This window comes from Molossus molossus, unplaced genomic scaffold (assembly GCF_014108415.1).
Source record: "Molossus molossus isolate mMolMol1 unplaced genomic scaffold, mMolMol1.p scaffold_m16_p_12, whole genome shotgun sequence".
NCBI lineage: Eukaryota > Metazoa > Chordata > Mammalia > Chiroptera > Molossidae > Molossus > Molossus molossus.
In genome coordinates, this window is record NW_023425347.1 from 101,350,040 (window position 1) to 101,365,790 (window position 15,751).

The 15,751-nt window shown below is 52.1% G+C and overlaps 1 protein-coding gene across 1 annotated transcript; it reads left to right on the forward strand.

Annotated features, from left to right (window-relative positions):
- The first annotated feature begins 160 nt into the window (after positions 1-160).
- NOL9 (nucleolar protein 9) lies at positions 161-14,546 on the forward strand. The gene is made up of 12 exons (XM_036256846.1): positions 161-700; positions 1,348-1,567; positions 2,184-2,311; positions 4,402-4,537; positions 4,646-4,742; positions 5,252-5,349; positions 7,055-7,216; positions 7,397-7,694; positions 8,267-8,378; positions 11,037-11,214; positions 13,516-13,649; positions 14,142-14,546. The coding sequence occupies exons 1-12, from the start codon at positions 161-163 to the stop codon at positions 14,289-14,291; spliced, it is 2,253 nt and encodes a 750-aa protein (XP_036112739.1). The 3' UTR covers positions 14,292-14,546.
- Positions 14,547-15,751: the final 1,205 nt, after the last annotated feature.

Sequence of the window (15,751 nt, forward strand, 5' to 3'; positions counted from 1 at the left end):
AGGAGCCTTCTAGGTTGCATCCGAGGCTCAGGTGCGCTGCCGGGACCACCGGCAGAGGGCGCCCGCGGCCTCCGGGCCGTTTCTCTCGTCCGCTCCACGAGAGTGGGGCGGAGCGACGAGACATCGCGAGACTCTCGCTCCGCCCACGCCGGCGGCCAGCATGGCGGACGTGCCGCAGCTGCAGAAGCGGGCGTCCTTCCGCTCCACGTGGACTCGAGTCCGTAAGGCCCGGCCCCAGCTCATCCTCAGCCGCCGGCCCCGCCGCCGGCTCCGGCTCCTGCGCTGGTGCGGCCGAAGGCGCCTGCGGCGGCGGCTGCTGCAAGCCCAGGCGGCCGGTGCGGACTGGCGGGAGGGCAGCTGGCCGGGGTCGCGCGCGGCGGCGGCCCCGAGGCCCAAGACCGCGACCTCCAGCCCAGCCCCTGTCCCGGTGCCCAGCCGGGCCCCCAGCCCGACCTCGGACGAGGACACCGCCCCGAGCTGCACCGCGAGCCTCCCCATCCCTCCCCTGCGTCCGGCCGGCCCGGGCCGCGCGTTGCTGCTGCTGCCGCGGGAGCAGGTGCGTCGCGCGCTGAGAGCCGGGCGGGCAGAGGGGGAGGCGGACACGCAGCCCCGGGGGCCCGGCAGGGGCCGGGGGCCCGCTGCGGGTTCTCCGGGATCCCTCCTGGCCGTGGTGCTGAGCCGCGAGTACGGAGGAGTCTCGGTGCTGTAGGCCTTCAGAGCTGAAAGGGACTTGGATGGTAATGACTGTAATAACAGTTCGCATTTATTGGGTGCTTAGGAACGTCAGGCTCGGCGTGTTCTGAGTGTTTTAGTTGTATGGACCCGTGCAGTACTCCCAGCCCACATGGAGTTATTCCCGCTGTTCTCTGAGTGTTTACAGAGGAAGAAATTGAGTAGTTCTAGCTTAGGTGACTTCCCAAAAGGAACACAGTAGTAGGGTCCGAATCACCGCATCCTGATGGCAGGGCCCCTGCTCGTCACCTGGACTCTGGTCTGGGAGGGCCCCCCCCCCCCCATGCAGGAGGGAAATAGGAACGCAGAGACTTGGCAGGCAATGGGCTTTCTAAGAACAGGGAACAGAAGACAGCAGAGCTGGGTTCCTGGGACCCCCTTGTTTTTCATGTGCCCATGTTCACCAGCTCTCTGTAGCTGCCATGAGATACAGTCTTAGGTCAAAAACATCAAGTACCCGAAAGTCACCTACTGCCGTGTATTCTGTGATTTAGAAGTCTGCCTCCTTTTGTTCATGTGAATAGGAATTAAGGTTTTGGAAAACTTCATTCACTAGGAACAGAATCCGTAATGTTATTTCTTCTTTTCTTTTTCTTTTTTTTTTTTTCCTGCTAGGGTTTTACTTTTAGTGGGATCTGTCGCGTGACTTGCCTTTATGGCCAGGTGCAGGTGTTTGGTTTTACCATTAGCCAAGGCCAGCCTTCCCAAGACGTCTTCTCTACCTACACCCACTCTCGCCTCACTATCAACGCAGTGCATTACTCGATGCCCGAGAAGAGCAAGAAGGAGATGAAAAGGGAAGCCCGAACCTTGCTCAGAGCTCATCTTAACCGGGGTAATGGAAAGACTGGGTAGTTTCCTGAGGACGCACTATGATAAGGCTAATAACTTTTTTGCTTTGTTTTTTCTTTTTCGTTTTTAGGGAGCTATTAACTTTTAGATTTATACTATGGTGTAGACATTGCACCTGTTACTACTTCTGTTTAAACCCTCACAGCCCTGGGGGCTCAGTTGGTTGGAGCATTGCCCTGTACACCAAACGGTTGTGGGTTTGATTCCAGGGCACACACTGTTGATGTTTCTCACATCAATGTTTCTCTCTTGCTCCTTCTCTTCCCCCTCTCTTTCCTCTCTAAGATAAATGAACATATCTTTGGGTGAGAATAATAAAAATAAACCCTCACAAAGGTCCTGAGAGGAGTGAAACTATTGTTTTCACCATTTTACAGGTGAGAAAAGTTGCCCAAGGCCACACAGCTGGTAGGTGGCAAACCTGGGCTGACTTCTCAGCCCAGGTGTGTTCCTGTTATGCAGCTTGACATCCTGAAAAAGGCTCTCAAACATAATTCCTGCCCTAAAAAGTTACAGTTGGGCCAGGAAATGGTAGTCCTAAAGGGCATAGAGTTTAACAGAGTTACCATTTGTAAGGCAGTTTAATTTTCTCTTTACAGATGACAGATGTTGGTTGATGAAGAATTTTTCTCCTCTATGTTCCATTGTGATGCTAGAAAATTTGAAGACCTCCACTGTGAACTTCATAGTCAGCCATCCGGGTTTATCTTACATTTTCCACCAAGAGGTAAACCGGTTTTCATTCAGAGCTTTGCTGATTGGTTTAATCAAAATAGTCATATCAAATGACAGTGTAGGGTGTTCCCTTTGACAGTCAGCCTGTGCTGTGGTGCTGTATGTCCTATCGCTTGTAATACGTGTGTCCAGTAGAAGTAGTCACTGTGGAAAGGTATATCATGAAAAGCACCCCCCCTTGGTTTCATTCTCCAGCAAAAGCCATCATTTCATATTGTAGTTGATTAAATACCTTTTAGTATTTTTTATAATTACTTTTTTCCTTTATTGATTTTAGAGAGGGAGATGGAAACATCGATGAATGAGAACATCGATTGGTCGCCTCCTGCATGCCCCCCACTGGGGATCAGGCCCACAACCTGGGCATGTGCCTTAACCAGAATTGAACTGGTGACCTCTTGGTGCATGGGTTGACGCTCAACCACTGACCCACACCGGCCGGGCTCTTTTGGTATTTTTTAAAATGATTATCTTTGTATCTTGATTTATTAACTTGAGACAGTGTAAGTTTTCTCTGAACTGTGAATGAGTAATTTCGATGTACTTATACTTTCTCCCATCTCTCTTTTCTGACCTGTATATTTTGCTGGCCATGTTGTTAATTTCCTAAAATCAAGTTGTTACTTTAGTTGTCTCCCATGAGCCAATGAATTGAATCTAATCTATGGGATTATTGGACAGACTGAATGGTGAGATAGGAGAAAGAATCAAGGACTAACCAGGCTTTTGGGGCTAAACAGTTGGGTGCTTGGAGTTTCCATTATCTTTTTTTTTTAATCCTCACTCGAGGACATTTTTGCATCCATATTCAGATAGAGCGGGAGGGAGAGAAAGGAAGAGAAAGAGAAACATCAATGAGTTTCCATTAACTTAAATGGGCGCAACTCTAGGTGGGGTGTAGATGTGTTGACTTTGAGACGCCTGTTAGATGTCGAGAGTCTGGAGTTGAGAGAAGTGGGTGGAAATGTCAGTTTGGAGCTTTCTGCACAGGAGGGTTCCCAAGGCCTCGAGGGGGGATAATAAACCAGTGCAGTTGATATCATTAGAAATGGGAAGGGTCCCGTCTGAGCCTGAGGCACTCCCATGACGGAGCTCCAGGAGTCCGAGAAGGTGTGGTCGCTGATGTGTAGACTGAAGGCCTGCTCCCCTGTTTTCTGGAATGCAGGGTTGCTAATCGGAAATCCTAATGCCAGGCCGTCTCTCATTCCTCTTACGACATCTTTATCCTTGAGACTGATGCGATTCTGGGTGGGTCTCTTCCTTGATCCTCTTTCGTTCTGTGGTGTTACTCTATCCCAGCCCCACCTGCTCCCCCCCACCTACTGAGCTCTTGGTTCTGGGGGTGCTTCCCCGAGGCTTCCTGGTACTTCTGCTAGACTGCCATTGGACTTCATGTACCTGCCTGCCACATCCCTTCAGCGCTGTCTGCAGATGTCCTGTCTGTCTGCTTTGTTTGGGTGTATTGCCTTGACTGTTCAGATCACCAGCCTGCCCTACGACTGGTCTTCTGTTGCATTTTTCTTCTGGCAATCACTTTACTTTTAATTTTTTAAATTTATTTATTTTGTAATCCTCACCTGAGGATGTTTTCCCATTGATTTTTTTTTTTTTTGCTTGAGAGAGAGAGAGAGAGAGAGAGAAACATCAATGTGAGAGAGACACATCGATCTGTTGCCTCCTGCACAACCCCAACCTGGGCCAGGGATTGAACCTGCAACCCAGGTACGTGCCCTTGACCAGGAATCGAACCCTCAAGTGCTTGGTCCTCGGGCCACAGCTCTAACTGCTGAGCCAAACCGGCCAGGGCTGACAACCACTTTTAAATGTCCACACGTTTTCTTTCTCTCTGGAGTGTTCTCAGATGGCAGCTCGGAAGTAAGCATAAACCATGGGGACAGATGCTGGTGACTTTAGGAAGAGAGTTGACAAGCCTTACTGCAGTGCTAGGTCTGGGAGTTGAGGACAAGGGAGGGATCAAATTTCTCTTTGTAGCTTACAACTGCTTGAGGCTTATTACTTAGAACTGGGAAGAAGGGTGCATTTGTTCTCACCTTTTCTGAAAGTTTGCATTGTTAATTTCAGAGCCCAACGTTCCAGATCAATTCTGAGTATTTCGCCTTGAGGTCTGTTGGCATTAAAAAAGAGAAGAAGAAAAACGGCCTTCATTTAACGGAGAGTGTCCTTTCAGCCCTGGAAGAGTTGGTCAACGTTGCTTGTGGTGAGTGGCACATTGATAAATTCGAGTGCGTTCCGCCCGAGCCTCAGGCTCCTGTGCATGATTAGAGCCCCGAAGACGATGGTAACTGGTCAATGTCTGTTTCACCAGAGGAGGTAGATGGCTGCCCTATCATTCTTGTTTGTGGATCTCAGGACGTCGGAAAGTCAACATTTAATAGGTACCTGATTAACCAGTTGTTAAACAGGTAAGAGTGTTTTTCTTGTTTTGACATGTTGATAGATTTGGGGCAGGAAGTAGGAGTTTTGATTTGAGAGACTGGATAGGAATTCCTCCTGCTTTCTAAGCAGAGACTATTTACAACTCTTACCAAGCTGCTTGGCCGAGTGGTAGCGTGGAGTGTTCTGCTGGCTGGGGCGAGGCGATGCCTCTCGGTGCACTGACCTGCTGCCAGCCTGTGCACGGAGCCGCTTGTCTCACGGTCTGGGTTTGTGCACATGCAGAGATTCACAGTGCGGATAAATTCTGCTGTCTTTTAAAGGTACAAGTTTAGGAAAGGCAAAGTTGTTCCATGTTATGAACGGACCCTGTGACCCCATCACACGTTCTCTTTATGCTTTTTTTTTACTATGGATTGAACATTCCCCCAAAAGGCCTGCCTCAAGTAGATTGCGACTGTGTCACATAAAATCTGTAAGATCTGATTTATCCTTTCAACATAGTGAAGCTAGTTAAGATTTTCTTTTAAATTTTTAGTATTCCCTGCGTTGACTATTTGGAATGTGATTTGGGACAGACAGAATTTACTCCTCCGGGTTGCATTTCTTTACTTAATATTACAGAACCAGTTCTAGGTATGTATTATGCATTTCTTAAATGTCTTGGTATTATAAAATGCGAGAGTAATGATACTTTAAAAAATTCAGAGAATATAAAAGTATAAAATATAAATGTGAACATTTCCCTGTCAAACTCATGGTCTTCCCATAAGTGTTTCTCCAGCCTCCAAAAATTCAAAAACAGTCTGGCCGGTGTGGCTCATTGGTAGAGCATTGGCCCATGCACCAAAGTGTCTTGGGTTTGATTCCCAGTCCAGGGCATGTACCTGGATTGCAGGTTCGATCCCAGACCCTGGTCAGGGCACATGCAGGAGGCAACCAGTCTGATGTGTCTTTCTCACAAGAATGTCTCTCATTAGCTGTCCCCCTCCCGTATTTACAAGTTTCTTCTCTGATGGTAAGAACTTTGGTTACATTATTCTCAATACATTTATATAGTTGCTCAGTCCCTTTGTAATTGTCCACCCCCCTAACTCTGCAGGACACTCTGTTAGCTGTGGGCCACTGCCTGAGGGGCTCTCATTAGCTCTGTCCTAGGTGGCCTTGCACCAACCACATGAACCAAGAACCTCGCCCTGCCAACAGTGTTGTCACATGGGCCTGGTCACCCGCCTGCCGAGTGTTGTGGCCTGGCTTCAACCACAGGAGATGGAAAGTGGTTTGGGCTGGACAGACTGGCGGTGTGACTAGGGAGTGTGAGCTCCCGAGGTGACTTGGCTGCCTGAGTCCAGGTCCAGCTGATGCCTGCTAGCTGTGTGACCTTGGTCAGGTTAATCTCTTTCAAGTTTCCCATCTACGAACATGTAAATAATAATACCTCACAGGGTGTGTCTTTTTTTTTATCCTCACCCAAGGACATTTTTCCATTTTTGTTCAGATAGAGTGGGAGGGAGAGAGAAGAAGAGAGAGAGAGAAACATCGATGTGAAAGGGACACATCGAGTAGATGCTTCCTGCACAACCCCAACCGGGGCTGGGGACAAACTGCAACCCAAGGTATGTGTCCTTAGCGGGAACCGAACCCAGGTCTCTCTGTACCACAGGCTGACGCTCTAACCACTGAGCCAAACCGGTCAGGGCGGGAGTCTTTTTTTTTTAAAGTATGTTTTTATTGATTTTTTTTTAAAGAGAGGGAGGGAGAGGGAGAGGTAGAAACATCGATATGAGAGAGAAACATTGATTGGCTGCCTCCTACATGCCCTGTATTGGGGATCAAGCCTGAAACCCGGCATGTGCCCAGATGGGGAATTGAACCAGGGACCTCTCAGTACGTGGGACAATGCTCAATCCACTGAGCCACACCGGTCAGGCCTCTAGGGTTCTTATGAAAATTAAAGACTGTATGTAACACACCTAGAACATAGTGCTGTTTCCCAATAAGTGACTGCTGTCGTGTTTGATCGCCCATTCATTACAACGTGAGCCCTAAATGATGGAGACATTTGCTTTGTTCACAAATATGTCCAGCGTGTAGTAGGTCCTCAGTAAATGTTTCTTGAGTGAATGGCCTTATTAGGACATGATTGGGGTCAACTGTGAGGGTGACAGTGAGCATGTCTTTGTGTGAGGTTGAAAGCCTAGAGTTCCAGAAATGGGAGTACATCTCTTCCTAGTGGTAGGATGTTCTCAGATTTTCTAAGGATCTTTGTCAGCGATGATGGTTGACCTTGCCACTATTTAAGTGGTCAAGGATTTATTGCTTTTTTTTTCTATCTTTTTAGGACCACCTTTCACCCACCAGAGGACACCACAGAAAATGGTCTATTTTGGGAAATCTGCTTGTAAAAACAACTATGAGAATTACATTGAGATAATAAAGTATGTGTTCAGTTCCTACAAGAGAGAGGCCCCTCTTATTGTCAACACAATGGGCTGGGTGACAGGTAAGCCCACAGAGGCACAGCCGGAGGAAAGGACGGGCAGGGGGAGTACGCTGTTGGCTTCTAGGCGTTGTGGCTGGGGCCCCGTTTTTAGGAGGTTCTCCTGGGCGATCCCTGCTCTGCCTCAGAATACCACAGTGTCGTCTGGTGCGTTGACTGCTAACATCGTCTCCTCCCACGCAGACCAGGGGCTTCTGCTTCTCGTCGACCTGATCCGACTGCTGTCGCCCAGCCACGTCGTTCAGTTCAGTTCTGGCCGGAGCAGAGCCATGCCAGACCTCACCCCTGCCTACGTAGATGACCTGGATGGCTTGTACACAAAAAGCAAGTCCAAAGTCAGAAACCGAGGTTTCTACCTGGCAGAATTTGCAGAGAATTTGGAATTTGGTGACGAAGAGAAGGAGAGTCCGGTTGCATTTACTGGATATAAGCTGTTGTGTGTCCAATCAGACTTTGCATTTAGGAAAACTCCAAGAAATAGGTAAATAAACCGTCATGTCTGGAGAATTCATTGTTCTTCGGTTTAACAAGGCCTTCTGTTCTCAATTCTTTAAAAGAAAATGTTTTTTTCTTTATTGATGTTAGGGAGAGAGAGATAGAAACATCGATGAGAGGGAACATCAATTGATCACCTCCTGCACACCCCCCACTGGGGATTTGGCCCACAACTTGGGCATGTGCCCTGACCGGGAATGGACCTCTTGTTGCATGGGTCGATGCTCAACCCCTGAGCCACACCAGCTGGGCGTGTTCTTACTTCCTTAAAAGCAGTAAGTCCTCTAAAACTTCCCAGGTCTCCAGCGCAGCTTTGTGCATGTGAGAGAACCAGCTGCTCCCCAGTGGGAACGTCCAGCGTGGTCTTCAGCTCTGGTCGCCAGGAGCTGTGACCGGAAGGGGAGCCTTTCCACTTCCTGTTCTCCCGTCGGGTTACAGGAAGGCAGGGCGTGCAGACTCTCCGGTGTAAATGCAGTCTGTGTAACGACAAGGGTGCTCTGTTTGGGGCGTGGGGGACTGTAAGGGGAAATCTGTACCTCCTCCTGGTTTACTTTTCAGGGAGTCACATAACAGAGTTTTTCGTGACTTGGCGGTGTTGAGTTACCTCAGCCAGCTGCAGCCCCCCGTGCCGAAGCCTCTTCGTCCCCTACATGGCCTGACACCCTATCAGGTAAGACCGCACTTGGTCAGGGAGCGGCCGTGCTCTGTCCACTTAGCACACACTTCGCTGGCTCCTGTGCCGAGCACTCTTCTGGCCACTTCCTGACTCCTCGTGTAACCCCCAGAACCGCCCACGCTGTGGGTTCGGTGACGGTCACCCAGCAGAGTGGCAGAGCTGGCGTCAGACTGGGCAGTCGGGCCCCAGGGTCTGCTGCTCACTGCTGTGCTCTGCTGTCTTGGGCACATCTCTGGTTCCGTGCAGGTAGGAATGTCCTGCCTCACCCCAGAGCTGGCCCTGGGGTCCGCCCAGGGCGTCTGGCTCCAGCACTCGCTCCGAGCTGTGTGTGGCTCGGCTGTCGTCTGGGGAGCGGAGGCAGCACTGGCCTGGCGCAGTGGCTGTGCGGAGCCGGGGGTTCACGGGGTGCCTGGCCCCAGAGCACTCTTCAAGCCTCTCGTAGTTCATTATTTTAATCTTCACCCGAGGATACTTTTCCATTTATCTTCAGATAGAGTGGGAGGAAGAGAGAAAAACATCTATGTGAGAGAGACACATGGACTGGTTGCCTCCCGCACGACCCCGACCAGGGCTGGGGACCGAACCAAAACCAAAGTACATGCCCTTGACTGGAATTGAACCCGCAACTCATTTGTCCTTGGGCCGACGCTCTAACTGCTGAGCCACACTGGCCAGGGCAGAGCCTCTCACGTGCTGTGAAAGTAGATTCTGGCACTGGAGTGTTTGCATCGGGAGCCAAACTCTTAAGAATTATTTTGGAAAGAAATCACCTTAATATTAGGATTCCAAGTGATGAAAGAACAAAATAGCAACAGGTAGCATTTCTTAAGTGCTTACTCTGTGCCGTGCTCTGCTCTAAGCCTATGCTTACTCCTTGACTCACAAAGGCCCTCTCATAACCCCGTTACAGATGATAGGACAGAGGCCAGGGACGTCGAGTCAGCTGCCCCAAGGGGCATAGTCAAACTTTGGGCGGGGACTGTGGCCTAGGCAGCCCGACTCCAGGGCCAGAGCTCTCACCTCGCTGCGCGGCCTGCCCGGCGCTGAGCCTTGCTGTGTGCCAGGTGCTCTGCTGTCTTGGTGCAGAGTGGCACCTGTTTCCAGCTTAGAGAACTGGGCACAGTCAGGTGGAGGAGACACAGGCCTGAGGTCATGCAGGCATGAGCAGTGGGCCTGGCAGCAAGGAGGCGCCTCTCGCCCTGGAGGTGAGGTTGGCTCAGACCTTCTGTTGCCTCCACCAGAGAATGAGTCGGTTTGGTCGGTGGAGTTGGCTGATCTAGAGATGCTGCATAACTGAATTTGGAACTTACCTGCCAGTTGTTTGTTTGTTTGTTTTTCTTTATTGATTTAAGAGAGTGAGGAAAGGAGAGAGAGAAACATTGATGTAAAAGAGAAACATCCACCAGCTGCCTCCTGCACGCCCCCTACTGGGTTTGAGCTCACAGCCCCGGCATGTGCCCTGACCAGGAATCGAACAGGGACCTCTCAGCCCGTGGGCCGATGCTCAATCCACTGAGCCACGCCAGCCGGGTTGGGCCATCTTTCTTAACTCAGTGTATTACATTAGGGAACGATTGGCAGCTGTTTGTCACTGAGTGGATTCGGACCTGCTTACATTAGAGACCTCGGTGAACGAGGTCTTCACGGTCTCCCTCGACTAACTCCTTGGAGATATCTGCAGGCTGTGTCGTGCATGTCTTTTTAGACAAGCAAATTCTAGGCATTAAGTTTAGATTCTAGCAAGTGTGGATGATGCACAAGAACTTGGTGTAAATTTCTTAGGTTCTCTGTCTTAAAGCAGTGTGTGGAACTGAGCAAATGTTGGCTGGCGTTTCTGTTTTTTTTATTCATTTATTTATTTATTCTCACCTGAGGACATTTTTTGCATTTATTTTCAGATAGAGTGGGAGGGAGAGAGGGAGGAAGAGAGAGCGAAACTTCGATGTGAGAGACACATTGACTGTCCACCGCCCACACGACCCCAACCGGGGCTGGGGACAAATTGCAACCGAGTACATGCCCTTAGCAGGAACCAAACCCAGGCCTCTCTGGTCCGCGGGCCAACGCTCTAAACTGGCCAGGGCTTCGTTCTTTTTAGATGTATTTTGGTGGGCTGTTTGGCAGACATAACTTCAGATAGCTGGCTAGTCATCTGATAAAAATTGAAAGTAGTTTCTCAGTTAGAATTAATAGAGGAGCCCTGGCTGGTTTTCAGTGGTTAGAACATCAGCCTTTGAACCAAAGAGTTGTTCGATTCCGGTCAAGGGCACCTACCTGAGTTTCAGGTTTGATCCCTGGCCCTGGTCCGGGTTGTGAGGAGGCAACCAATCGATGTGTCTCCCACAACGATGTTTTTTTTCTCTCTCTCTCCCTCCCTCCCTCCCTCCCACTCTATCTAAAATATCAATGGGGAAAATGTCCTCGGGTGAGGATTAAAAAAAAAGTTACTAGAGGGAGGTGGCGGGGTGGTAAAGGGTAAAGGGGACCCTGTCTGTGGTGATGGCAGAAGATTGGACTCTGGGTGGTGAGCACACTGCAGTAGACAGAGGGTGTGTCATGGAATTGTGTACTTGAGACCGACACGATCATATTAACCAGTGTCACTCCAAAAAATGTAAGAGAACTGATGGAGGAAAGTGCACATGTGTCCAGGTCCCTTTCAGTGCTGTTGCCCTCCGGGTCACCCACTCCGACGTCGCGCCCACCCACGTGCTGTACGCGGTGAACGCCAGCTGGGTCGGCCTTTGCAGGATCCTGGACGACGTCAGAGGATATGCCAGTGGGCCCGTCCTGCTCGCCCAGACTCCGGTCTGTGACTGTCTCGGCTTTGGTGAGTGAGCGAGTGCGTGTCTGTGAACCCACTGCAGTTACCCACTCCCCTTGTAGCTGGCTGCTCGACCTCGCGGCTGTCTTGGCTGGAGTGGCCAAAGGGTTTCTGTGTCCAAGTCCTGTAGGCCTGTTTCTGTAGTGTGGTGCTTATGTTCGCCTGACAAGTACTGTGGGCCTTGGGCAGGCAGGAAGCAGCTCTTCCTTTGCGCCTCCTGCCATCTCCTCCAAAACCAGGATCCCTACGGGCCTGGCGACGGCCTTCTCACTTGATGTATTTCTCCAGCCCACGTCACCCACGCTGGGGCGGGAGATCCACCTTCACGCTGACTCCCCGTGGGCTCTCCAGCCCCGTCGTGCATCTGAGCCCCCAGCCCACGTCAGCCACGCTGGGGCGGGAGATCCACCTTCACGCTGACTCCCTGTGGGCTCTCCAGCCCAGTCGTGCATCTGAGCCCCCAGCCCACGACACCCACGCTGGGGCGGGAAAGCCACCTTCACACTGACTCCCCGTGGGCTCTCCAGCCCCGTCGTGCATCTGAGCCCCCAGCCCACGACACCCACGCTGGGGCGGGAAAGCCACCTTCACACTGACTCCCCGTGGGCTCTCCAGCCCCGTCGTGCATCTGAGCCCCCAGCCCACGACACCCACGCTGGGGCGGGAAAGCCACCTTCACGCTGACTCCCCGTGGGCTCTCCAGCCCCGTCGTGCATCTGAGCCCCCAGCCCACGTCAGCCACGCTGGGGCGGGAGATCCACCTTCACGCTGACTCCCCGTGGGCTCTCCAGCCCCGTCGTGCATCTGAGCCCCCAGCCCACGACACCCACGCTGGGGCGGGAAAGCCACCTTCACGCTGACTCCCCGTGGGCTCTCCAGCCCAGTCGTGCATCTGAGCTCCCAGCCCACGACACCCACACTGGGGCGGGAAAGCCACCTTCACGCTGACTTCCCGTGGGCTCTCCAGCCCCGTCGTGCATCTGAGCTCCCAGCCCACGACACCCACACTGGGGCGGGAAAGCTACCTTCACGCTGACTTCCCGTGGGCTCTCCAGCCCCGTCGTGCATCTGAGCCCCCAGCCCACGTCAGCCACGCTGGGGCGGGAGATCCACCTTCACGCTGACTTCCCGTGGGCTCTCCAGCTTACGTCACCGTGCACGTCTCTGCTTGGTGTCTCACTGCACACAAGTCTGAGGTCCTGATGGGTCTATGCTCCTGATACTGTCCCTGTGTCCCCTCCTCCCACCCCATTCCACCTTCTGTTCCCGCAGGTCCTTCACATGGTCCTTTAAGGGTCCACTCTGGTGTTTGGCCAGACCACTGGGTCCTTGGCAACCCCTTGCCTTTGTCCTCCACATCCGCCCACCGACAGGCCAGGTGGCTTCTGTTTCTGAAACACGTCAGATCCTCCCCCTCGTACTCTCACGTGCCAGTGTGAGCATTGTCGTTTCTGCCCTGGACCCCGGAAACCCTCCTGCGTGGATGAGCCACAGGGTCACAGCCTGACCTCCCCACGTGGCTGTTGCACAGGCCCAGCACCTGGCCTGGGCTTGGCAGCACTTGGCATCTTTGGGCCCCTGTCTCTGCTGCCAGCCCACTGAAGGTGATTGTCCCTTGGCTCGTAAGGTCAGTAAGCATCAGCGAGCCCTGGCCCGTTTGGCTCAGTGGTTAGAGCGTCGGCCCACGGACCAGAGAGTCCCAGGTTCGGTTCCCGCTAAGGGCACGTACCTCGGTTGCAGTTTGTCCCCAGCCCCGGTTGGGGTCGTGCAGATGGCAACCAGTCGATGTGTCTCTCTCACATTGATGTTTCTTTCTCTCTCTCTCTTTCCCCTTCTCTCCCTCCTGCTCTATCTGAAGATAAATGCAAAAATGTCCTCAGGTGAGGATAAAAAAAAAACACGTCAGTGAATGTTTCTGTAAGGGTGACCCAGAATCAGCGAGATCCTCAGCTAATTACACATTTCTGATTTATATACTACTGTACTTCTCAAAAGCGTTTCCTACAGACCACAAAGAAGGAATGGGTGATGGGAAAGGTTGAGTCATTTCTGTGTCCCCCTAGACTGCCACCTGTGTGAACCACAGGTAAGACAGTCTAGGACTTTGGCATTAAGACCACTTGGTGCCTCACAGCTGAATGAGGAGAGGCTGCCAAGTCTGATACTCACATATTCCATCTCTTGCTACTTTGTGTTGTCAAAGCAAAGCCCAGGAGAAATTGAACTCCCATTTGAAAAGCCACCTGCAGTCCGGAGTGCTGGGAAGGGCTGCAGGGTGGGTGATGGTGTGCTCTGTGTGTCTTCCAGGGATTTGCAGAGGGATCGACATGGAGAAGAGGCTCTACCACATCCTGACGCCGGTGGCCCCGGAAGAGCTGAGAAACGTCAATTGTCTGCTGGTCGGAGCCATTTCCATTCCGCACTGTGTCCTCAAGAGCCAGGTGAGTGGCTCCCAGGGACAGCTGGCCATGGACACAGTAGAGCGTGAGGTCCTGAAATCGGGACAAGAGTCCTCGGGCAGGTTATCGGTGGGAAACTTACACTTTGTTGTAGAGGCTGCAGGAGGCCAGGTGAGTGAGGCCAGGCCGGGACGGCCATCGCTCCTGCTCCAGAGCCCCACGGGAGGGCCGTCTCCCAGGAGCTGTGGGAGAAGGGAGCAGAGGGGGTGCTCTCCTGGGGCTGAGGGTGTTCTCGAGTGTGCCCGTGGGAAGGGCACGGGAAGGTCATGTTGGCCAGGAGCACATCCGTGTGGCCCCTGAGCCAAACTAGGGTCTATGGGGGGCCTGGCTGTCCCTCCCCTTAGCAGCTTGTTTGAGAGGGACACTCCCACACTTACCTGCTCAAGCTGTTGGATGAGCCTGACCTGAACAGTCTTCCGGGGGAGGATTGGGTGGATTTGGAGCGCTTCCACGTGTGCTCTGTTTCTGTTTCAGCGTGGGCTCGAGGGCATGATACCTTACGTCACGACAGATTATAATACTAGACTTCCGGGAGCATCACGGGAAATTGGAGCAAGAGAAGCCGAGGAAATTCGTAAAGAGAAACAACACCCAAAAGCTAAGTTCTACCGAAAAGCAAACTGATGTTTTCAACGAGGGAAGAAAGCTTGACTCTGCCCCCAGCCGGACCGCAGCGGACTGACGGGTGCCGTGCTCCGAGGCTGTGGGAGTTCCAGTCGGTCTCAGTGCCGTCGTGAAGCTGCGTGGCCTGGTGTGCCCTCGTCTGCTGTGTGGCTCGTCGTGCGCGATGTTGTTTCCTAAGGGATAAAGCAGAGGGAAAAGGTGCGCCATTCAAACAGAATGCGGTCGATTCCTCGAAGCTCTTCAAGGACCTGGTTGTTGAAATCTGGATAAAAACTAGTGCACTTGCCCTGGCCGGTTCTTCTCAATGATTAGAATGTCGGCCCACAGAGAGTTGTGGGTTCAATTCCGGTCAAGGGCATGTTAACCTCTGTTGGGGTTCGGTCCTGGCCCCGGTCAGGGTCACATGGGAGGCAGCCAGTCGATGTGTCTTTCTCACATCGATGTTTCTTCCTCTCTCTCTTCTCCCCCCCCACCCTCCATCTGAAGATAAAGGAAAAATATCCTCGGGTAAGGATTAAAAAAATAATAATGAGTCTGGGGGCCACAAAAATATATACCAAGAAGGAAGGCAGGCTGGCTAGTGGGGTCCGAGCACAGCAGGATGCGGAGACGCAGCTTGGTCCTCACCCGTGGTGGCGCAGGGCAGGGGGCCCGCTGGTGGGGGTGCCTGGGGCGGCCCTGATCATGTGATCCTGCCCACCTCCTCTGTCCCTGGGCTCAAGCGCCAACAGATCGAGCTCACTCTTTCGATTATCAAGGTTCAACAGACAAAAGGTTGGACTCAAGAAGCCGCCTTTATTTAATCCAATGGTTTTATGCTGAAAGTTTTTCTCTCAAATTCAGGAAACCTCTCCTGGAGCCTCTTTAGAAATTTGCCCTAATTGACTTTTCCTGAGACTTGAAGACACAGCCCGAGCAGAGCTGGGCACGAGGCTGTTGGAGAGGCAGGGCAGCTCCGGGACGGGCCCGTTCCTGCCTTCAGTGACGGCCTGACCTTGTACCTGTGATAGCTCAGGGCTGTCGAGCCCCCTGGGGTCGGGAGGCTAGTGATGGTGCCGTTCCCCCAGATGGAAACCTCTTCCTCTCCCGGTGCTCAAGTCCCTCGTCCTCCGCGGCCGGGGAGCGCGGGCTGTCATGGTACTTACTGAGACAGCATTTCAACCTGTCTTGTGAATTTCAGCTTCCTAGCTGATCATGCTAAAGGAGGTTATTAGGATTTGCAGGCTTAACATCTGTATTCGTGTAAATCACTGGCTATCGATGTCTTGAAGTACTCGGCATCTCCTAGGGCCACAGATATGCAAATTCTCCCAGGAACCCTGGTCACTCCAGGGTGAATTTTAATATTCTAGAGACCATTTAAGGTCTAACTTCTTTGTTGCCTCTTATTTATGTTTAGGTTTACCTTATATACATTTTTGTATTTTGGCTTTGCAAAGAATGTTGAGACAATCCACCAC